Source organism: Mesoplodon mirus, assembly GCF_964341445.2.
Source record: "Mesoplodon mirus genome assembly, chromosome: 16".
Classification (NCBI taxonomy): Eukaryota; Metazoa; Chordata; class Mammalia; order Artiodactyla; family Ziphiidae; genus Mesoplodon; species Mesoplodon mirus.
In genome coordinates, this window is record NC_138992.1 from 64,148,152 (window position 1) to 64,171,679 (window position 23,528).

The following is a 23,528-nucleotide window of genomic DNA, read 5'->3' on the forward strand; positions in this document are numbered from 1 at the left end:
CATTCACAGCTTTTCTAGACCCGTTCTTCTATGAGATAGTTTTTAAAGTTCATTTTGTACTAATTTTATAAATGTATACAAAGATTTTTTAACGTTAAAATTAACCTTTTAAATGCAGATAGACTGTATTCGGTGTGGATGTACTGTAGCATCACTGGCCATTTCCAAGGTCAGGTGATGAGGTTTGGCTCTGCGAGATGTATGAACACCACACTTAAACTCAAGAGAAGAGGAAGGTCCCCTGCAAACCAACATCCTGCAGCAGCTGCTAGAGTCTTCTCCCTTCTGTAATGTTAAACAGTCTTGAGATGAACAGAGGCTATTAGAAACTCAGAGAGACAATGATAGGTTTTTTTGAGCAGAGAGGTATTTATCACACCGAATTACATTAGTGTTTCTTCAATGCCAATTAGAACTTTGGTAGAAGATTGTAGTGGACAGTATGTCAGGATACTCAGATTCTGTTTGTTTATTAACCAATTAATTTAAGACATGTTTGAGTGCTTACCGTGTGGCCGGTTCTTAGCCAATGCACTCATGGTGGCGGTTAGGCAGGGTTGAGTTGCTTAAGAAGTCTCAGAGGACCCAAAATGACAACTGCTACACATGGATACTACACAACTACAGCATTAAAGTAAGAATGGACTGGGACTTCCCTGGTGGTCTAGTGGTTAGGACTCCACGCTTCCACTGCAGGGGTCACGGGTTTGATCCCTGGCCGGGGATCCCGCAAGCCCAAAACAAACAAACAAACAAAGAATGGACTTTGCACCCACAGGCCATCTCTGAAGGGCGCAGCAGGACCCACTTTCTCTCTTATCTCAGGCACCAGTGACATGTGCAGGGAACACCCAGGAAGCAGAGTCCACATGGAATCTCAGCTGGAGCTTTTTATATTATTTTTGAAATACTTTTTATATTTTAAAATACTTCTTATATTTTTATTTCTTCTATATTTTGCTGGTCACATAGGTTCTTGCTCTGTACAGTCTCAACAGTAGAACTCTCCAGGGGGTCTTAGCACTGCCATGTACAGAACCATCATGCTCACTGTCATCAATAAAGGATGCTGGGGACTTCCCTGGTGGTGCAGTGGTTAAGAATCCGCCTGCCAATGCAGGGGACACGGGTTCGAGCCCTGGTCTGGGAAGATCCTACATGCCGCAGAGCAACTAAGCCCGCGTGCCACAACTACTGAAGCTCGTGCGCCTAGAGCCCGTGCTCCACAGCAAGAGAAGCCACCGCAATGGAAGCCCATGCACCGCAATGAAGAGTAGCCCCCGCTGGCCGCAACTAGAGAAAGCCCATGCAAAGCAACAAAGACCCAACGCAGCCAAAAATAAATAAATTAATTAAAGTAAATTTTAAATTGACCTGCACACACACTCTCTTAATTCCGTAGGACGGCTCAGGCCTTCTGACGTTACCTCTCAGAGCTCCCCGAGGGCTACAGTGGTACCTAAGGTGGAGAGTGTCTTTGCCCTCATGCCGCTAACCCATTGTTTGGTTTTAGGCTTATCACTGTTTCTCTCCAGGTCTGTTTTCTAATCTAGAAAACAATAATTTGGACTAGAATGAACTCTATGACTTCTTCCTTCTTGAAAAATCTTAGATTAAATAATTTCCCCAAGGCCACAAGTACCAAATAAACTTATTCTTACATCTCCCTGTAGAGTTACATGATTTTCTTACAAGGGAAATAGTTAATGAGCAATTCATCATTGTGCTGTTCTTAGTAATGGTGCATCACCGCAGACTTCGACCACGTCCAGCATGCATGTGACCTCTTTTTCTTTTAGGTGAGGAGTGTGATGTAGTTCACGGATTTCTCTTTGAATCCCAGCTCTGTCCCTTAACTAAACGCATGATTTTAGCCAAGTCCCTTAACCACTCTCTCTCAGTTTCTCATTTGTAAAATGTGAATGATCCTCTCCTAGGGCTACTGACAAAAGTTAAATGAGATAATGATATCTTAAAACATTTGGTATATAGTCATAGGTGCTCAATACAAATTGGTTTCCCCCTTTTCATGTTGTAAGACTGTGTTAAATTTAAATCCCCATTAAAGAGTTTTGTTAGTTTTTCTGATTTAAAACAAACATTGTATTAGTCTAATTTACAGTGGTATTCAAAGGCATTTTGCTAAATCTCACCTGTTAAGAGAAGTAATACATTCAAATGAAATTGTAAGGAGCGACTATTTTAGTCCCGATCATAGGAGTAAAGTGGCAGAAATCTTCGAGGGCAGCAGATAGGCAAGAGGTGTTGGGAAGGAAAGTTCACAACATAGTGCATCATCAATCAATCTCTCTCTGTCTCTGTCTCTCTGTCTCTCTGTCTCTCTGTCTCTCCATCTCTCCATCTCTCTCTCTCTTTGAATTGCTCTAAGTCAGTTTCCCAAATGACCAGCCTCCTGTTTGGCCAGTTCTCCAAACCATTATTTCTTTTGTGATTCTTTCTCTTTATTTACCAATTATCAGAGTAAAAGATTTTGTTCTAGCAAATTGGTATAGTGGCCAGTAAGTTTAAAAAAATATGGTGAACACATGGCTTTTTATATGTTTGATGTACTTTAATCTACTGCAATCATTATTCTTTTCTTTTTTCTTTTTTTTTCTTTTTTTTACGGTACGCGGGCCTCTCACTATCATGCCCTCTCCCATTGCGGAGCACAGGCTCTGGATGCACAGGCTCAGCGACCATGGCTCACGGGCCCAGCCGCTCCATGGCACGTGGGATCTTCCCGGACCGGGGCACAAACCCGCGTCCCCTGCATCGGCAGGCGGACTCTTAACTACTTTCTGATACTCCAGTTGTTCAGTCTTTGGCCACTGGGAGCCCCTTCAAGCTAGCATCTGTAACATTTGGAATGACCTCAATAGTTTTTTTTTTTTTTTTCTCGGTACGCGGGCCTCTCACTGCTGTGGCCTCTCCCGTCGCGGAGCACAGGCTCCGGATGCGCAGGCTCAGCGGCCATGGCTCACGGGCCCAGCCGCTCCGCGGCACGTGGGATCTTCCCGGACCGGGGCACGAACCCGTGTCCCCTGCATCGGCAGGCGGACTCTCAACCACTGCGCCACCAGGGAAGCCCTGACCTCAGTAGTTTTTACGGTTTCCTGCCCTAGACCTGAGATCAGTCACACTTCTCCAAGGAGCCTTGGTTCCTTTTAGAGAAAAGTGGTCTTTGGAGATCACCACCTGGGCACTGGGTGTGCTCGTTGCTACAAGATTGTCATTGTTTCTAGGTCTTTTTGTTTTTAATAAAAAGAGGAAAACAAATCATGAAGTTATATTGATATTTCCACTTCAAATGTAAGATTACAGGTTATTACTTAACTTCTTTGATATTGTATCTCTTTGCTCCAATACTGAAAGTCTTTCTTCCTAATAACTTTTACATAATGACTGTATCCAAGTGTGTGTGTATGTGTGTGTATGTATAATGGTTTCAAACCAACTCTCAGTGCTATTACTAACTATGAAATATGAAATGCAGGTTTAGACATCTTTGTGGTTCTTTCTGTCCATAGGCTATCTCTTAGGGATTTGCAAAATACTGTGACCTAGTTATCTGAAATAATTCTTCTCTGTTTGGTTATGCCCACAACGCGATATGCTGTGGAGATTTATTTGCTTTAATTTGTTTTCAGTTTTTAGGGATTACTTTTTTTTTCTTTCTTTTTTTTTTTTTTTTTTGCGGTACACGGGCCTCTCACTGCTGTGGCCTCTCCCGTTGTGGAGCACAGGCTCCGGACGCACAGGCTCAGAGGCCATGGCTCACGGGCCCAGCTGCTCCACGGCATGTGGGATCTTCCTGGACCGGGGCACGAACCCGCATCCCCTGCATCGGCAGGCAGACTCTCAACCACTGCGCCACCAGGGAAGCCCTATTTTTCTATTTTTAAGTTAAATTTGTTTTTTTAAATTATGTAAGACATTTATATGATTTGAAAGTCAAAACCATAAAACAAAGGACATTCAGAGAAGACTTGCTTTCATCCTGGTTTGCTCCAATTCTCTCTCTTCCTCTACAGGTGGCATTTTCTTTGTTCCTCCCTCTTTCGTTTCTGTTTGAATATGTAAGTAAATATGAGTATTATGTATGCAGTAAATAAATATGCATCAGTATGTTATATTAGTACTTCCCCTTCTCTTACCCCAAAGTTGGCATACTCTACATTCTGTCCTGCACTGTAGCAGCATCAGAGGCCTTGCTCATGTCTTTCACAGGCACACAGTTCTCTCAGTTTGCCTTTATCCTGGCAAAGAGGCTAATTCCAGCCAGGCGAGGGAGACTGAGAGCTCATGACTCCATTTGTCTTATAATACTCAGTCCTTACCCCCTACCCCTGCCAAGGTTTAGCAGATTGTTACAAAGATCAACAGAGAAAATCTTTCTGAAAACCTTTGAAAAATCTGGATAGCTTATGGGAATCCAAATAAACTTGGAGTCTTTCCTTCAGTATGGGCCTGTGCTGTGATGGTAGAAGCCTGGGACCTTTGTTAGATCCCACTCTTAGCTGGGCACAGGGATAGAGAGGGGCTGTCTGTGCATCATTTTCAGTCCTCCCCACAGTACTGCTGTGGAGGCCCTACTCTCTCCAGCATAGAGTAGCTAAAACCAAGGTGTACAGAGCGATGTTTGTAAGCTATACCCCGAAGCAGCCCATAATACAGGTCCACAATGTATAGATTGAGCTGGTCCACAGAGAAGCTGCTTATAGTTTAGAATTTTTATTGCACTAATTCTTTCCCCTCCAACTTTTAATGTATTGGGTATAGTACAGGTTTGGAGGGAGGCAGATCTTGTTGAAATTCCTGCTCTTTCTCTTCATCCATCCATCCATCCATTGGTCATCCATGCACAAATATTTATAGAGCTTCTTCTATGGGCCTTGCACTGTGCTAGATGCTGGAAAAACCACGATGAGAACACAGAGGGATCCCATCCTCAAGCACCTTACAGTATAGTGACCCCAGTGGGCTGCCTGTGTCCTTGGACAAGTTCCTTAACTTTTAGGAAAGAGGTGTGATGATTAAATGAGGGGATGTAGATGGTGTGCTTAGCACAGTGCCTGGAAAGTAGCTTCTAGTAATAACTGCAGTTCTCACTTTATGAGATACTCTCATGAAAATGAATCTAAGGCAAAAGAATGAAGCTAGGACTTAGGATATGTGGAAACATTCATTGGAAAGATTACCTGGGAGAAATTGATTCGAAGAGTAAGAAGAGAGAAAAATGGCTAAAGGTAGTGGGAAAAATGAAAGAGAAGGCAAGAGACCTGATAGTAACATGAAGGCTGAAGGATTATTTCATCTGAACTGATGGAGGCTTGGAGATGTAATGTAAATGATAACAGTGCAATTGCTTTAAGAGTGAAACACATTGTATGTGAAACTGATTTCAGTTGAATCTGTGTTGAGCTAGGGATAAATCTTTATATCTCTGATTTATTTATTCTCCTTTATTTTTCAACCTCAAATAAGTCTATTTTTCACTACTCTTAGGAGGGAGAAATACATTTTAAGTGTTTTAATTTTCATGTTTGAGCATAGTGCAGTGAAACGTCAGTTGATCAGATCTCTCAGATGACATGTTTTCGTTTCACCTATCTTTGATGATTAATAACAGAGTCCTTATGTCTGGGGTTTCTTTTCCGTGTGCCCGTGCACGAGTGCATGCATGCGTGTGCAAACACACACACGTATAAAGACAAACATCACTTCTAAGGGATTTTCTGGGCTCAGATGACATTCAGATCAGTTTTCTCCAGATTTCTTCATCTACATTCATCGCCCCTTGATGATCACTGAGGTTCAGAATGGCCCAGAGCTCCCTTGAGAGCTTTAGTTATCAAAAAACACTACATTGTGTTCACAGAGCAGGATTCATTTTTGTATAAAAGTTGAACTGAGAAAGATTAGGGAGCTTTTCTAAAGGACTGAAAACCCAGGGGAAAGAATGAAGTGTCAGGAGCAAATGTAAAAGCATTTCCGCTAACAAGTGCGTCACGTCCTTGGTTAAATCACATCCAAGATACACCCAGTGGATCTGATGAATGACTGAAGGTAAACATTAACCTCTCTGGCCCTCAGTCTCATCTTGGGAACGAGGGATTGAATTAGACAAGCTTTCACCAAAGCTCAACTAATAGACCTCCCACTGTCTCCCCTACCCCACCCCACAACCTCACAAAATCCTCTGATTTTTGTGAGCAACTTCTTTTTCTAGGCATTCAAGTTAGTTAGTGTCTTACCATCTTACTCTGGATATATGTAATACCTTTCCCTGGCACTTTAAATGTCTTTTACAGATATATTGATTTTTTTTCTCCTTTGGTGTGTGTGATGGAACTGAGGTTGAACTGCCACACTTTTTGCTTTTTATGGAGGGACTATCGAAGAGTAAGGTAGCTTGATGATTCAGTCTCTCCTTTTAAGAACTCAGGAACTTTTTATTGAGCGTGGTCCTGTTTTAGCAGGTTCCTACCCTACTAAAGTGAGGTGATCCCTATCTGCTTTGCAGTGAGTCAACATCTTATAAGAGAAAGGTGATGAATTTTGGAGTCATCAGGTCTGTGTTCAACCTCTGCCCATTTATTTGCCTCCTTGGGTGAGTTAACTAATTTCTCTGGTCTCAGTCTTACTAGTTGTGAAATGGTGTAATCATAGCCATTTTACAGGGCTGTTGAAGTTTTAAAAAGTTTAAAAATGACTTATTGAGTGTAAAGAGCAACACAAGTATTAATTATTAATGAGAACGACCCTGGCTTTCATCTCTATTCATCAAATATTCCCTTCTCCATAATAGGACAGGAAAACCAGGAGTATTATTGAAAGAGATGAGGAAGGGAGGAAAGTAGGGGCTGGAGTATAATATTGTCCATTTTGTTGATAGGTAAGTAAAGGTATAGGCACTAACTGAAGGGTTCACGGCCTCACAGGTAGTGGCAAACTGGGGCTGGAGACAAACTGTTCTGACTCCCAGCTCATGTCACCATTTCTCATTTCCTCAGAGATGCTGTTAACTCGTAGAAATCATGTCCGGACCTAATGAATATCTTGGCTCTTAAGTATGGCCCGATATAGTTATACCACACAGGCAGGAAACACCTTACTCTTTTCAGCTAAATAATGAAACATGTGCTTAGACATTATTAGAAGTGGAAGTGATGTCCTCTTGTAACCTGACCATCTCATCATGGACCACAGAAAATTTGCTTTGCTGTCAGGTTCAACTTCTCATTGTGGCATCTTTCCACTGGCTAGAAGGTAGAACATGGGGTTATTTGCATTTGTTACTGTTTGACTGATTAGATTTCAGGCTAACGGTTAATTTTTTTTCAAGTCATTGTATTGAGAGAGTTCCCTGGCAGTTCAGTGGTTAGGACCCAGCCCCTTCACTGCCGTGGGCCCGGGTTCAATCCCTGGTCCAGGGAACTAAGACCCCGTAAGCCGCGTGGCGTGGTCAAAAAAAAAGTCATCGTATTGAAATTTTTCTTATGTTTCTATTTGCAATAAAGATGAATATAATTTCTGTTGGTTTTTTGATTAAAGCGGATATTTAAAAACATTATAGGTGCATACTTCTCTTACCTGTACAAGGAACGATTTGTGTATAATTGTTTTGTATAGAATAGTTCAATATTATTTTGCCATATCTTCCTTAAATTTGTTTGAAATATATTCTGTTTAAATACCAAACCCTTCTGGAAATGCAGTTGAACTTGCTGGAATCATTCAGACCTGGAGTAGCTATGTAATTGTCCATATCCTTTGATAAGATTTTCCCATAGCACATCTGTATTTGTGACATTACAAGTTTTTTGTTATTGTTCTTATTTTAGCCTTGTTCTCAGAGATAGTTATTCATGTAATCAATAGGTTGATAGTTGTAGTTACAAGATATATATATATATATATATATATATACATATATATATAGTATATATATCAGCAAACTGTCAATTTGTACTTTTATTTATTTGAACAGAGTCATTGGCATTAACTTTGCTGGACAAAGCATTCTACACATTAATTGAAGATTTTTAGGGAGCATGTTTAAGATAATTAAGGAAACAAAGTTACAGTTGCCTCAAGTATTGTAAAAGCATCAGGTGCAATTTTAGAGCTGACAGTTAATAGTAGATAAGTCTTTATTTGTTTTTAGATCAGAGTCCCAAGAATCTCGGAATAAGGTGTCAGTAGAAATTTTGTGTTAATATAAAATATCTGCCCGGTAGAATTTTGCCCAATGGTATGTGCTCCCAGCCCGTCTTAGGGTCATAACCTTCAAGAAAGAAGGGTCGTCATCAGGGGATAGGTAGTCATCTCTGGAGTAAACTCCCAAATTCTGGGGTTCTATGATAACAGACAAATAAAACCCCCCAAACAATTAATTTTATATTATGTGGGAATAACTGTGAAAATGTTAGTAAACTCTAAAACAGGGGTCCCCAACCCCCCAGGCCACGGCCCGGTACCAGTCTGTGACCTATTAGGAACCGGGCCGCACAGTAGGAGGTGAGCCGCGGGCGAGCGAGCGTAGTTTCATCTGTACTTACAGCCGCTCCCCATCGCTTGCATTACCGCCTGAGCTCCGCCTCCTGTCAGCATTATGGTGAGTTGTACAATTATTTCATTATATGTTACAATGTAATAATAATAGAAATAAAGTGCACAATAAATGTAATGCACTTGAACTGTCCTGAAAACATCCCTTCACCACCCCTCACCTGTGGAAAAATTGTCTTCCACGAAACTGGTCCCTGGTGCCAGAAAGGCTGTGGACCGCTGCTCTAAAACACATGCTAGTAAATACTAAAACACAGCGTTCTTTCCTGCTCTAACAGGCTGAAACTTGAGTCGCATCTGTTAAATTGCCTTCTTTTTTTTTGTTCCGTCCACTTCCCCGTCTTTAATGGTTGCTTTCAGTTCCAACCCAGTTGTTTGAGATGTCAGCTACTCCTCTCCAGCTTTGAGTAAAAAACCACTGCATTTGGCATGTGCCTTGCATATCCTTCATTTTGGTGAGAAGAAAAATGTGAAAAGATACAGGGCTACCTTTGAACCTGGTGGAGCGCCCCCTAGTGTAATATCTGGGCTTGAAAGTGAGCCAGTGACCATGATACTGGGAGAGGAGCCAGTGGCTATTAGTCGGGAGGTACATTGCATTGATTGTTGTTTGCTACACTGTATTTTTTTTCATTTGCTGGTTCACTTGTATCATTTGGGGTGAAGTTTAAAATCTTTATTGCATTTTCTTATTCTTTTAGCTTTTGAAGATCTATTGTTGCTTTCCAAAGAGAAGTTTTATTTGAAAATGTGTGACTTTATTCTTCAACACTAAGAGTAGATAAGTTCTGAACAATGAAGGAAAGAGACTATTTTGCTGAGAGATTTTGAGACGCATTGGTTGATGGGGCTTGTTATTGCATTAGGAAGGCACACAAGAGCCATGTCATCTGTTTCTTTTCTATTGCTTTCAACCCAGTGGCTATTTATTTATTTATTTATTATTTTTTTTTGCGATATGCGGGCCTCTCAGTGCTGTGGCCTCTCCCGTTGCGGAGCACAGGCTCCAGACACGCAGGCTCAGTGGCCATGGCTCATGGGCCCAGCCGCTCCGCGGCATGTGGGATCCTCCTGGACCGGGGCACGAACCCGTGTCCCCTGCATCGGCAAGCGGACTCTCAACCACTGCACCACCAGGGAAGCCCCCCAATGGCTATTTTTATAAAGTGATTAATTAATGGATTTCTGAAACCTAAGTTCTCATAAACAGTAGGTTTGGTGTTCTCCAAAGATACTCAGACCATTAGATTACTAGATTATGTTTCCATTCATAAAACTTATTTTGTGGATTTCTTTACCTGTGGAATTATGCATGTCATTTGAAACAAAACATCTTTATTTTAAAAGTGCAGGCTGTATAGCGAACTGGTTAACATTTCCATCTCAACTGTCCCTGCTTTGTCCAAAGTTCTTAGTTTTTCTGCCTTAAGCTATCTCATTCAGCAAGCAAGTGAGTTTAATTGTTGAATTTTCTCTAGTTATAAAATGTTCTGACCTTTAATAATCTTGGCTCTCAGTAAACTTATTTTAATGGATAGATGAAAACAGTGTGTAATTGGGGGATCATTTATTTTCTATGCATGCTGTACTTCCTTTCCTCCAAGTTTTTGCTCAGATGGTCCCTTGTCAATGAGCCCCTACCCAGTGTGCCCCACTTAAAAATGCAACTCCTCTCCCAGAACTCCTGATTTTCCTTGCTAGGCTGAACATTTTTCTCTGCGGTGCTTTTTTACCTTCTAACATTCAATACAGTTTGCTTACAGTTATTGGTTTATTGTTTATTGTCTCTTTTCCCCATGGTAGATTGTAAACTCAGTGAGGGCAGGGTTTTTTGTCAGCTTTATTCACTAAGTACCTTCAGAGTCTGGAACAGAGCCAAGACATAGTAGCTACTCAGTAAATGTTTTCTGTTAAATTAAATATATGTTTTAAAAATTATATATTTTTATGAGTTTTCTGAAAGTTATACCTAACATATTTGTAAATAACACAAAAATGAATTTTAGCTCGACTACTATTTAAATGATTGGAGGTTTAAAAACAATGCAATAAAGGACATCTACAAGAAATCCACATCATACTTAGTGATGAAAGAATGGATGCTTTCCTCTTAGGATCAGGAACAAGACAAGGATGTCTGCTCTTGGCACTTCTATTCATCATTGCACTGGCGATTCTAGCCAGGAAAGTAGGGCAAGAGAATGAAATAAAAGACATCCAGATTGGAAAGAAAGATGTAAAACTATCTCTATTCATAGATTTACGCAACCTTGTATAAAGAAAATCCTAAGGAGTGCACTAAAAAATTATTAGAACTAGTAAATGAGTTTAGTGAGATTGCAAGATACAAGATTAGGGGCTTGCCTGGTGGCACAGTGGTTGACAGTCCGCCTGCCGATGCAGGGGACGCGGGTTCGTGCCCCGGTCTGGGAGGATCCCACATGCCACGGAGCGGCTGGGCCCGTGAGCCATGGCTGCTGAGCCTGCGCATACGGAGCCTGTGCTCTGCAATGGGAGAGGCCACAGCAGTGAGAAGCCCGCGTATCGCAAAAATAATAATAATAATAATAATAGATAAAAAGAATGGGCAAAGGATCTGAATTGATATTTCTCCAAAGAAGATGTACAAATGGCCACATGAAGAGATGCTCAATCTTATTAGTTATCAGGGAAATACAAATCAAAATCATAATGAGATACCACTTTACACCCGCTTGGATGTCTGTAATCAAATATTATTTGTGGAAATAACAAATGCTGGTGAAGATGTGGAGCAACTGGAAACTCACACACTGGCAGTAGGAGCGTCAAATGATGCAGCTGTATTGGAAAGCAGCTTGGCATTTCCTCAAGCATAGAATTACTAGATGATCCAGAAATTCCATCTCTAGGCATATGTCCAAGAGAAATGAAAACATATGTCCACATAAAAACTTGTACATGAATGTTCATAGCAACATTATTCTAATAGCCAAAAATAGAAACAAGTCAAATGTCCATCAACTGATGAATGGATAAGTCAAATGTAGTCTGTTAGTACAATGGATTATTGTTTGGCCATAAATAGGGATGAAGTACTGACACGTGCCACAGTGTGGATGAGTGTTGAAAACATTATGCTAAGTGATAGAAGCCAGACATATTTAACGACTCCATTTATATGAAACATCTAGAATTGGCAAATCTGTAGAGACTGAAAGTAAATTAGTGGTTGTCTAGGGCTGAGGAAGGGGCATAGGAAGAAATGAGCTTGATAGCTAATAGGTACAGGTTTCTTTCTAGGGTCATGAAAATATTCTGAAACTGATTGTGGTGATGGTTGCTTATCTCTGTGAATATACTAAAAAACATTGAATGGTGCACTTATTTAAGCAGGTGAATTGTATGGTATGTGACTTATAGCTCAACGAAGCTGTCAATAAAAAAAAGAAAGAAAGAATAAACAGAGCATTTAGTGAGTTGACGATCTTTATTAAATGGCCACTCTGGTCCTTCTTATTCATTTGGCAGAATTAACATGGCTTTTAATGAGTCAAGTTTTCGCTTGGCCATAGTGGGGCAAAAGCACTCTAACAAGTATGGTTAGGTGTGTAGAAGTTTGTCTCAAAATTTATTATTTTTTTTGGATAAATAGAGTTTGAAAAATCTGCTTGGATTTCCCTGGTGGCACAGAGGTTAAGAATCTGCCTGGGGCTTCCCTGGTGGCACAATGGTTGAGAGTCTGCCTGCCGATGCAGGGGACACGGGTTCGTGCCCCGGTCCGGGAAGATCCCACATGCCGCGGAGCGGCTGGGCCCGTGAGCCATGGCCGCTGAGCCTGTGCGTCCGGAGCCTGTGCTCCGCAACGGGAGAGGCCACAGCAATGAGAGGCCAGCGTACCGCAAAAAAAAAAAAAAAAAGAATCTGCCTGCCAATGCACGGGACAAGGGTTCGATCCCTGGTCCGGGAAGATCCCATATGCCGCGGAGCAACTAAGCGCGCGCGCCACAACTACTGAGCCCGCGTGCTACAACTACTGAGCCTGCACTCTAGAGCCCGTGCTCCGCAACAAGAGAAGCCACCGCAATGAGAAGCCTGCGCACTGCAACCAAGAGTAGCTCCCGCGCGCCACAACTAGAGAAAGCCCGCGTGCAGCAACGAAGACCCAACTCAGCCAAAAAGAAAAAAAAGAAAGAAAAATCTGCTTACTTGTCCCAGGGGAAGGATAGCTTTGCCAGGTTTTGTAGCTCAGCTATTCTTGGGCATAATGACCATCAACTCTCTCGATGGGAAGGCTCAAGAGCTGCTGGATTTGGACAACAATGGAAAGGGGAGATGTTGAAAAGTGCTGAGGGAAAATGGATCTCCCCCATAGGGCCTCCAAAGAGTGTTTTGTTTTTGGCACTGGCCCACATCTGTAGGCTTTGCTTCTCTGAACGGAAACTGAGTCTAGTAACTTAACACTAAGGTCTTCCTTTGAGGCTTCTTTAGATAACTGAAAAGGTTAATAAGATCCTCTCGTCTTCTGTAAAATTGCCTCTACAAAATCCCCCCCTTCTCTTGCAATAATTTGTTTTAAACTTTTGCTGTTTCACCTTAAGTTTCCCAGAGCCAGTGAAAAACAGAAGTAAACACTTTGATATTTTGCATTTCATCATTTCAAGTTATTTTTGCCCTTTGTGGTTTTATTGCCTGGATGCAGAAAGCTCTTTTAGGTTTTTAAGCCATACAGGATGAAATATTCATTTGACTTGATTTTTGAATCCCTTTCACGACCCAGCTTGGCATTTGATTTTATGTATTATTTCAGCCAGAGCTTTGCAGAACCCTGAAATGAAAAGTGGGCTTGTTTTCTCTGTTGAATGTACCTTTTTATTACCTTTCCCTCAGTGCTCCCAAGACCTTGAATCCCTGAGACTGGGGTTCTCATATTTCTCTCGTGCTGCACGGCATTTCCCTGTGTTGGCAGAGTTGCAGAGAGTGTTACTGTGGTTGAATGAGACCCATTTACCCTGCTGGAGGTTCAGTGTGAGCTTGATTTTGATGTCTCCAGGCTGAAGTGATGGAGGTTAGGTTTTCAGAGATGTGTAATTCCTTGGAAAGCCTTTATTAATCATTTCAGCAAGGTCATGCGAGATGTTTCAGAGCAGGCTCTGTTGCTGAGCTGCAGGGGGTCCCACCTGAGCCTCACTGTGTTCATCACGGGGTCCTCAACAGAGGAAGCTGTGGCCGGAGAGGTCTGCTTCTGGCGCTGTGTCCTCTGAAGTGGTAGAGGTAGACAGGCCGTCTGCAGCAGCCTACCTGCCTCAGGAGAATTGCTGAAAGAACCCTGATATTGGGACCTCCCTGACAGTCCAGTGGTTAGGACGCCGTGCTTCCACTGCAGGGGCCGTGGGTTCGATCCCTGGTCTGGGAACTAAGATCCCACATGCCACGTGGCATGGCCAAAAAAAAAAAAAAATTAAAAAAAGAACCCCTATAAATCCTGCCACTCAACCTATAGGCTTCTCTCCAGGTGCCTGGTAGCTTTGAGTGATACATGCTGTTCAGGTCAACATACACGGGCTGCCCCACCTAATTCCAAGCGAACAGGGCATCCTTTACAATTTGACTTGATGTTATGCTATGAAATATTATGGATCAAAAGAAATAGTCTGGTCTCTGTCTTAAAACAGTCACCGAATTATAAAAATGGCACTATAAATTAATTCTAATGATGGACCTCGTTCATAGTTGGTGAAGGGATTTCTGAGATTTTTTTACAAGGGTGATAGTGAGATATATGAAAGAGAAAGAGAAATATGAAATATTGTGATTTTGTGATACTTTGTGGATTTATGAGCAGTTTGTGAAAATGTATACTTACTGTGCTGTGTATTCTCAGACCATTTAAAATTTGCTGGCTTCAAGGTTCGAACTTGAAAAATATTCTCTTCTTTTATTCCCCTTTGACAATAATTGTTATTTATTTCCTGTAAGAAAATATTTGCAAGGGAGAGTGGAAGCTTAAAGGGGTAAAATATTTAGGCTTGGGTGATAGGAAAACATTTATTTTGTATCATAAGATTAGAAACATAGTATTTGGAAAGGTTAAATAAATTTGAGTTTATTCCCCTGCTCTATCACTCACTAGATGTTTCCTCACCTGAGATGTGGAAAGAAACTTCTGTATTCTTTCCAACCTAAGACACCATTCATTGTAAGATGCCCCATGATTTTGAGTTACTATGAAAGAAAAATGCTTCTAATTAGACAATGACACAAGGTAGAGATCCTATTGATTGTCAGACACATTCTGATTTCAGAGCAATTCAAAATGCGTACAATTTTGAGAATTAGATGAGATACTATCCATACAGCAGTTATCACAGTTTCTGGCATATAGCTAACATCTGTGTGTGTGTGTGTGTGTGTGTGTGTGTACAGAAAGAAAGAGAAAGGTGGGAGGGAGGGAAAGAGAGAGAGAGAGAGAATGGGCATGAGAACGAATTGTACTTCCTTCTTTTCGAGGCGCTCACCCCGCTTTCTCCTCCCCTTCCGTCCCGGCTGCCTTCCCCATAGACAACGGCAGAACCTGGAAGCCATAATGGTTGACAATGATAGTCTGTACTGATTCATAGTCTTAGGTTTGCAAACCATTTACTTTTCAACTTACCTAAAGAAAACTTTGGATGTGGAATACACAGAAAGGGTCAGAGAATTTAGAGAAAAGAGCATGAGGACATCTAGGATTCTGAGGATCTGTCTATAGTAACTTGATTCACCACAGTAGGACAGTCTGCACCATTGTGATCTCACCATAGAAAAGAGGGTATCAGAGGGCTACTGACATTCCACGCTTTGTCACCTGTGGTGGCTTGGCAGTTAAGCTTTTGCTAATAACGCCCAAGTCAATTTTGATAATAGTGAGATTTTTAAGGCGTCAGGCTAGATATTTCGTGTGTGCCAGTTTTAAACTGATTTTAGCAAGTTATTTTAACTCCAAATGAGATCTTAGATCTCCTATTTGTAAAACAATATATGGCTTATTTCAAGGAATAATTGAAAACAAAAATGAATGTCATTTGAGGATTTTATGTAATAAATTCTTTTTTGGGGGGTGGGTACACGGGCCTCTCACTGTTGTGGCCTCTCCCGTCGCGGAGCACAGGCTCCGGACGCGCAGGCCCAGCGGCCATGGCTCACGGGCCCAGCCGCTCCGCGGCATGCGGGATCCTCCCGGACCGGGGCACGAACCCGTGTCCCCTGCATCGGCAGGCAGACTCTCAAACACTGCGCCACCAGGGAAGCCCTGTAATAAATTCTAAACAACAAAATTATTCATCCATACATTCACCAGGCCTTGGTAAGTGCTAGAAAGCTATGAAGATAAAAAAGATACAGTCGCTACCATGCACAGGAACCTTCCAGTCTAGCAGGAAAGAGAGAAGTAAACCCAGTAGATGGTGGCAGGTCTTATGATGGGGGCAAGCACTGGGTCCTGCGAAAGCAGGTTGTGATTCTTCGCAATAGCAATAGCACGATTGCAGTTCCCTGAACCTGAGACATTCCTGATGCGTGGGTCACCTGAGTTTGTCCTCCTGTCTTCCAGTTCAAGGTTTTCCCGTGTTCCAAATGATGCCTTAGGCTTAGGCATATTTTATGTGTCTATGTGCAAAATAGATAATGTCTGCATATCGACAAAAATTGGAGTGAAGAGGAAAAATTTCATCAGTAGCTTTAATATTTGGTAATTCACCAAATATCATTTTTCATAAAGACCTTTTGACTCCATCCAGCCACACTCTGTAAGGGTAAGCAATATTGTGACCTAGAGCAAGAACTTCAGCATTGAATGCTAGGGGATCATGCTTGAAATAAGGGAAGGAAAGGAAGTAGGACAATTAACATGTCAATCTGCTTGGATAAGTAAGTAGATAAAAGATTTCCTACTGGAAAGCAGTAGGATGTGCTCAGACCTTTTATGAACGAAGCAGGGTCCTCTGGTCAATACTTATGCAGTGATGACTTCTTTAGATTCAGATCTATACACACAGTAGCTCAAAAGCTAACAGAGGTTTATGTGTTTGAGAGGACATAGTAGCTAAATATCAGGCAAAGGTTTATATATTGAAGAACACATACAGGTTTATGTTGGACAATTATGAGTAGTATTTTATTTTATTTTATTAAAAAATTTGCCATATAACATACAGTAAGATTTTTTTTAATGCTTTTCTTTTAAAAATTTTTTTGTTTTATTTATTATTACTTTTATGGCTGCATTGGGTCATTGTTGCTGCGTGCTGGCTTTCTCTAGTTGTGGCGAGCAGGGGCTACTCTTCCATGCGGTGTGCGGGCTTCTCATTGCGGTGGCTTCTCTAGTTGCGGAGCACGGGCTCTAGAGTGCAGGCTCGGTAGTTGTGGCGCACGGACTCGGTAGTTGTGGCTCACGGGCTGGCTTCCACCTTCACAACACCCTTAAAATTGCTCTTACCAAGATCTCCTTTCAGGCTGCATCTTCCTCAGCTCTTCTGACTTTGCTCAGTCTTGTTGGAACATCCCTTCTATGCTATGAATTCTGCCACCTGTTATGAAGGTCCCAGACCAGCTCTTCCTGGGCTCGTGGGGCAGGGACTACTGTGTGAGGCATATCTCCTTGATTGTCCCCCGGGGCCCTTCACATGTGGTGGTCTACCGTGGGGTTCGAGAGCTGCTCTCCCCCGGTCCTTTCCTCCTCATTTTCTGGACCCCTGCCACCTTCCAGGTGTCCCCGTCCCCTCCTCAGCTTGTTGGCTGTGCTGTCGGTGTGGAGCCTGACTGTGACTCACCTGGACCTTTGCAGTGCTCTCCCAGCCATGTCTCTGATTCTAGTGTTGACTGCATCTCACCGCCAACAATAATCTTTGTCACACACACCTCCTATCCTCTCTGACCCTGGCTCCAAATTCCTTGGTGGCCTCCTGTTGCCCAGAGGTACAACCCAAGATCCTCTCCGTGATCCTTCATGGTCTCTCTCACTTTACATCTCTTGCCCGTGTCCCACCATGCCCCAGGAGCTTGCATTCCACACTCCCATAGCTTGGACTCCTCTGAGTCCTCAATTCCGTTATCTTTTGCCCCTTTGCATATATTTCCTTTGTGCAGGATATTTTCTCTGTGCTGGCACATTGGACAGATTCTGTCTCATCTGTCGAATGTCAGCTCAAATACTGCCACTTCTGTGATGTCCTCCCTGATTTCTCCCAGGGAAGACTCAGGTACTTCTTTGCCTGTATTCTCCCTGCCCTTTGTATAATTATCTTATTATACTCTAATGTGTTTTGTTTATTTCTCTTTTAGATTGTAAGGTTCGTGGGGCAGGCGATATGACTAATTTTTTAGCTTTTTTTTTTTTACTGTGAAATATAATGCACACAGAAGTGCATTAATCAAAACTTAGATCACTTATATGTAGAATCTAAAATATGATACAGGAAATTCACTGTGGTCCAGTGGTTAGGACTCCGCACTCTCATTGCAGGGAGCATGGGTTCGATTGCTGGTCAGGGAACTAAGACCCCACATGCCACGTGGCACGGCCAAAATATATATATATGTGTGTGTGTGTGTATATATATATAACACAAATGAACTTATGTACAAAATAGAAACAGACTTACAGACATAGAAAAGAAACATATGGTTACCAAAGGGGAAAGGGTGGGGAAGGGATAAATTAGGAATTTGGGATCAACATATAAACACTACTATATATAAAGTAGATAAACAACAAGGTCCTATTGTATAGCACAGGGAACTATATTAAAAATCCTGTAATAAACAAAAATGGAAGAGAATATGAAAAAGAATATATATACATATATATATAAGTGAATCACTTTGCTGTACACCTGAAACTAACACAACATTGTAAATCAACTAGACTTCAAAAAAAAAAACTTAGGGATAATGAATAATCATAAAGTGAACACTTGTGTAACTACTGCCCAGGTCATGAAAAGGACTATTTTCAGTCCTCCAGGAGCCCCCTGTATCCTTTCCAGATTCCACCCATCCCCCTACTATCTTGGCTTTTATGGCAATTTTTACTTCCTGGCTTTTCTTCATAGTTGCACTACCTATATATTCATTTCTAAACACATCATTTAGTTTTACCTGTTTTTGAACTTTATACAGTCAGATCATGTTTTCTGTTGTGTTTTACTTCCTTTATTCAACATTGTGTTTGTATGTGATTATGTGTCCTAATTTTTATTATTGTATAGCAGCATTTCATTACATGAATTTACTGCATGTAATGTATCTATGAATGGATGTTTGGTTTATTTCCAGTTTGGGGCTATTATGGTGCCTCAGATATCTTGTACACTTCTTTTGGTCCCCATGTACATGAGTTTCTTCAGGGTATAGATCCAGGAATGGAAATGCCTGTCACAGGGTGTATATATATCTTCAACTCTACCAGATAATGCTAAACGGTCTTTCAAAGTGTCTGTCACAATTTGCATCCCACCAGCCTTGTAGAGGGTGCCCATTGCTCTGTATCTTTGCCAATATGTGGTATTGTCAGACTTTTCCATTTTTACTGACATGGTTGACATGGAGTAGTATTTCCTTGTGGCTTTAATTTGTGTTTCTCTCTTAGTAAGGAGGCTGAGCACCTTTATGAGTTAACGGGTCAGCTGAATTTCCTCCTTAGTGAAGCCCCATTTAAGTTTTGCTCACTCTCTAATGGGTTGCTTGTCTTTATTTTCTGGCTTTGAAAGTTTTTGCACAGTCTGGATATGAGTCCTTTGTTGGCTGTATGTGTTGAAAATAAGCTATACTGTAAAATCACAAACATTAAAGATTTATTGATTATAGTGTTTTTAAAATTCTTTCCCTTAGTACTAATAAGTAAGTAGAAACAGAATAATTAGACAATAAATAATAGTATACATGACTTCAGATTAATCCTGTCCTTCCCTTCTCCTCTCCAGGCGTCATCATTGTCCCCAGTGCCGGTGTTGGGATTGTCCTTGGAGGCTACATCATAAAAAAATTGAAACTTGGTGCAAGGGAATCTGCAAAACTAGCGATGATCTGCAGTGGTGTGTCTTTACTGTGCTTTTCAACCCTGTTCATTGTTGGATGTGAAAGTATCAATCTAGGTGGCATAAACATCCCGTATACAACAGGGTAAGTATCTTGGAAGAGGCGTCTCATCTCATCCTGGTCATGATTGAAGTGTGAAGCTCTGCGGTGTGTGGATCCCAGGGTTCGGCTTGCGCCCCTCCCTCCATGGGGGGCTCACTACGCCTGCGTTTCTGTCCTGGTAGAGCTGCACCCTCTTGGGCAGAGGCCTCCATCTCTCCGTTGTCTGTGTCCCTTTCGACCCTCGCAACGTCTCCCATTGCATTTGGGTTACAGTACGTGAGGAGGAAATGCTAGTTGGCTTAATGAAAACTGTTCTTTTTTTTAAATGTAATGTTTTGAATAGGTAATACATTCACACAGTTTCAAAACAAAGTTCAATGAAAATACAGTGTGCCCCAAGGCCTCCACCCCACTTCTCCCCAAAGACAAACCAGGGAACCACTTTAATTCATCTCTTGTGTACCCTTCCAAGGATGTTCCTTATACAAGAAACTATGAATGTGTATTTTCAGTGTTTTCTGTTTTATATCCAAAAGGTAGCATTCTATACATTCTTTTATTTATTTATTTATTTATTTATTTATGGCTGTGTTGGGTCTTCGTTGCTGTGCGCGGGCTTTCTCTAGTTGCGGTGAGCGGGGGTTACTTTGTTGCAGTGCATGGTTTTCTCATTGCGGTGGCTTCTCTTGTTGCGGAGCACAGGCTCTAGGCACGCGGGCTTCAGTAGTTGTGGCTCGCGGGCTTAGCTGCTCCGCGACATGTGGGATCTTCCCGGACCAGGGCTCAAACCCGTGTCCCCTGCAATGGCAGGTGGATTCTTAACCACTGCACAACCAGGGAAGTCCCTATACCTTCTTTTCTGAGCTTTTTTTTTTTTTTTTTTTATGTAACAATCTGGGTTGGAAACTTTCTGTCACAATAATAATGATGATGATGTTCAAAGCGTAGCTAACCCTTGTATTAACACTACTGCATGCCAAGCATTCTTCTAAATGCTTTATGTATATTAACTCATTAATCCTCATAACAGGCCTAGTCAGGTAGGTACTATTATTATTCTGATTTTACAGAGGGCAAAACTGAGGTATGGCTGACACGTATCAGTATATAAATCCGTTCAGGCTGCTGTAAGCGAACACCATAGGCTAGATGGCTTAGAAACAACAGAAGTTTATTTCTTACAATTCCGGAGTCTGGGACGTCCAAGATCAAGGTGCTAGCCGATTTGGTGTCTTGTGAGGACCTGTCTCTGGCTGTCTCTGGCTGTGTCCTCACATGGTGGGGGTGAGGCATCTCCCTAGGATCCTTTCTGTAAGGGCACTAATCCCATTCATAAAGGCTTCACCTTCATGACCCAGTCACCTCCCAGAGGCCCCAAACCCCAAATACCATCACGTTTGGGGTTAGCTTTCAACATGTGAATTTTTCATGGACCCAAACATTTAGTCTATTGACCTAAAGATCACAGGCAAGGATTACACAAGAAACATGTGTAAAGCTCTCAGCTCTCCTGGCACACAGTAAGTGCTCAGTGATAGTTAGCTATTGTTATTAGTCATCACTAATCCATTAAGAACAATTTCTATCAAATTCTTTTTACTACAATTGGAAAACATAAATAGAATATTCAAAGTTAGTAAGAAAAACCCAGCAGTCTTCTGACCCTGCTTCCCAGGGGCAATAACTTAAAATTCTTTTTAGCTATCTCTTCTGGTATTTACCTCTATATTTTTATTTATTTATTTTTATTTTTTTTTTTTTTTTTTTTTGCGGTATGCGGGCCTCTCACTGTTGTGGCCTCCCCCGTTGCGGAGCACAGGCTCCGGATGCGCAGGCCCAGCGGCCATGGCTCACGGGCCCAGCCGCTCCGCGGCATATGGGATCCTCCCAGACCGGGGCACGAACCCGTATCCCCTGCATCGGCAGGCGGACTCTCAACCACTGCGCCACCAGGGAGGCCCTACCTCTATATTTTTAAAGCATACTGTATAAATTAACCAAATGAAGACATTATTTATGACTTCCTGTCTTAGTCAATGAGAAGTCTAGCATTTGCTTCACAAGTTATGCTCAAATCCTTTTCTGATATTTTCATGGTATGGTTATGACAGTATTGTTAGCAGCTGAGGCACACGTACTGTATCGTGATTAGATTTCCTCCTTTGTACAGCAGTGATTTTCCTGGAATTAACTCACTGCCTTGTTTTCTTTGAGTCTGCTTCTGCCTTCCCATATCCTCTAAGGGCTCAAGAAATCTCAATATGACTTTTCACCCATCCGATGAACTCAGGATTCCATTTCCCCGCCCCTTGGAGTCGTCTGTATGGGAGCCCTCTGGGCCTGCTGCTCCGCTGTTGCCCCAGGAATCTCACTTGCCTCTCTCTGTACTGATCCTTCATTTTCTGGGTTCTGTGGATGGCTCTTTTTTGGCTTCCTCCCCCATTTTGTTAGAGCACATCCTCCAGTAGCTACAGGAAGGCTGTCAAGGCTGTTACCTTATTTTTTTTTTTTTTTTTTTTAACAATTACGTTTGATTGCCAAATTGGCTGGGTTAAGAACTTTGGACTGGATGAATCATTTTCACTAAAAAATTCAAAGTTTTCACTCCATTTTTGTCTAATTTCTAATGCTCTTGTGGGGATTCTGGCCTTTCTTTTTCCCAGTCCTTTGTATGTGCCCTACTTTTCATTCCTGGGAGTTTCCATTTATTCCCAGTATTCCCAAATTTCACCACAGTACACTTTTTTTTTTTTCCCTCTGAGCACTTGATGAACTTTTAATGTCTGGAGACCATGTCTTTTGTTTCCATTTTAAATTTTTAAAAAAATGTAATTGTTGTTCTTTTCTCTCCACAGTGTTTGTCTCCTATCTCTCCTTCATTGATTCTCTACTTTTCTTATTCTTTTTTTTTTTTTTTTCTTATTCTTTATAAACTATTTTATATCTCATGATGGCTTGTCATTTAGTGGATCTCACTGTAGGGTAATTGTAGGGGGACAGCTGGCATTTTCATTGGGGTGCTCAGTGTCAGAACCTGAGGTCTTACCTTTGAGGTGCTTCAGTTCCTCAAGAGAAGGATGCTCCTATCTCCTGGCTTGGACTGTGTTGCGGTGGGTTCAGGGTTGAAAGCCTAGCTGCTGACATTCTAGAGCTGGGAGTAGGGTGGTGGGTGGAAGAGGCTAGGGTGCTACTGTTCATTTTGCAAACTTTTACCAAATTCCTCTGTCATCATCCTAGCGTCTTGCCAAAGGTCTCTTTCATGTGGTGCTCTTAAGTCCAGAGCTTTGGTTCATTTTCTCCAGAAAATAGAGGGGGTGGAAGAAGAAGTAGTCATCTACTAAGTAGGGTGGGGGAGGTAACCTGCTTAAAATTGTATCATATTTGGACCACGACTTTCTTGTGGTCTTTGCCCTTGAGTTCCAAAGGCCTGTTCTTTCTCCTACTACTGGCGTTTATCTTGTCCATATATATATATTTAAGTTCTCATTATACTTTCTGTTTTTTTGAATCCTTTTTTTCGGAAACTCTCCATAATTTTGCTTCAATTGGATTGGTTGCTCTTTTGCATAACTTCTATCCTGGAACTTCCTTTCATAGGTCTCAATTGTATCCACTAGGTTTTGTCTGTATAGTTATTTATTTGTTAACTCCTCATTTTGCCAGAAAAAATCCTTGGATAACTTCCTAGGGAAGGGTTCATGGAAAGAGAAGCTGTCTGAAACCGTAAGTGTATTAAAATGTCTTTATTCTTCTTTCACGTTTAAATGATAGTTGGAGTGGGTATAGAATTATAGGTTAAACATTTGTTTTTCTGAGAACTTGGAAACCATTGCTTTGTCATCTAGCGTTTAATGTTG

At 41.7% G+C, this 23,528-nt stretch overlaps 1 protein-coding gene across 2 annotated transcripts in view; it reads left to right on the forward strand.

Annotated features, from left to right (window-relative positions):
• The window catches only part of SLCO5A1 (solute carrier organic anion transporter family member 5A1), a 122,111-nt gene that overhangs the window by 77,090 nt on the left and 21,493 nt on the right, over window positions 1-23,528 (forward strand). For both annotated transcript variants that reach the window (XM_082601337.1, XM_082601338.1), the window contains one exon: window positions 19,515-19,713. In XM_082601337.1, the coding sequence (XP_082457463.1) occupies window positions 19,515-19,713 (199 nt within the window). The remainder of the gene's footprint in view (window positions 1-19,514; window positions 19,714-23,528) is intronic.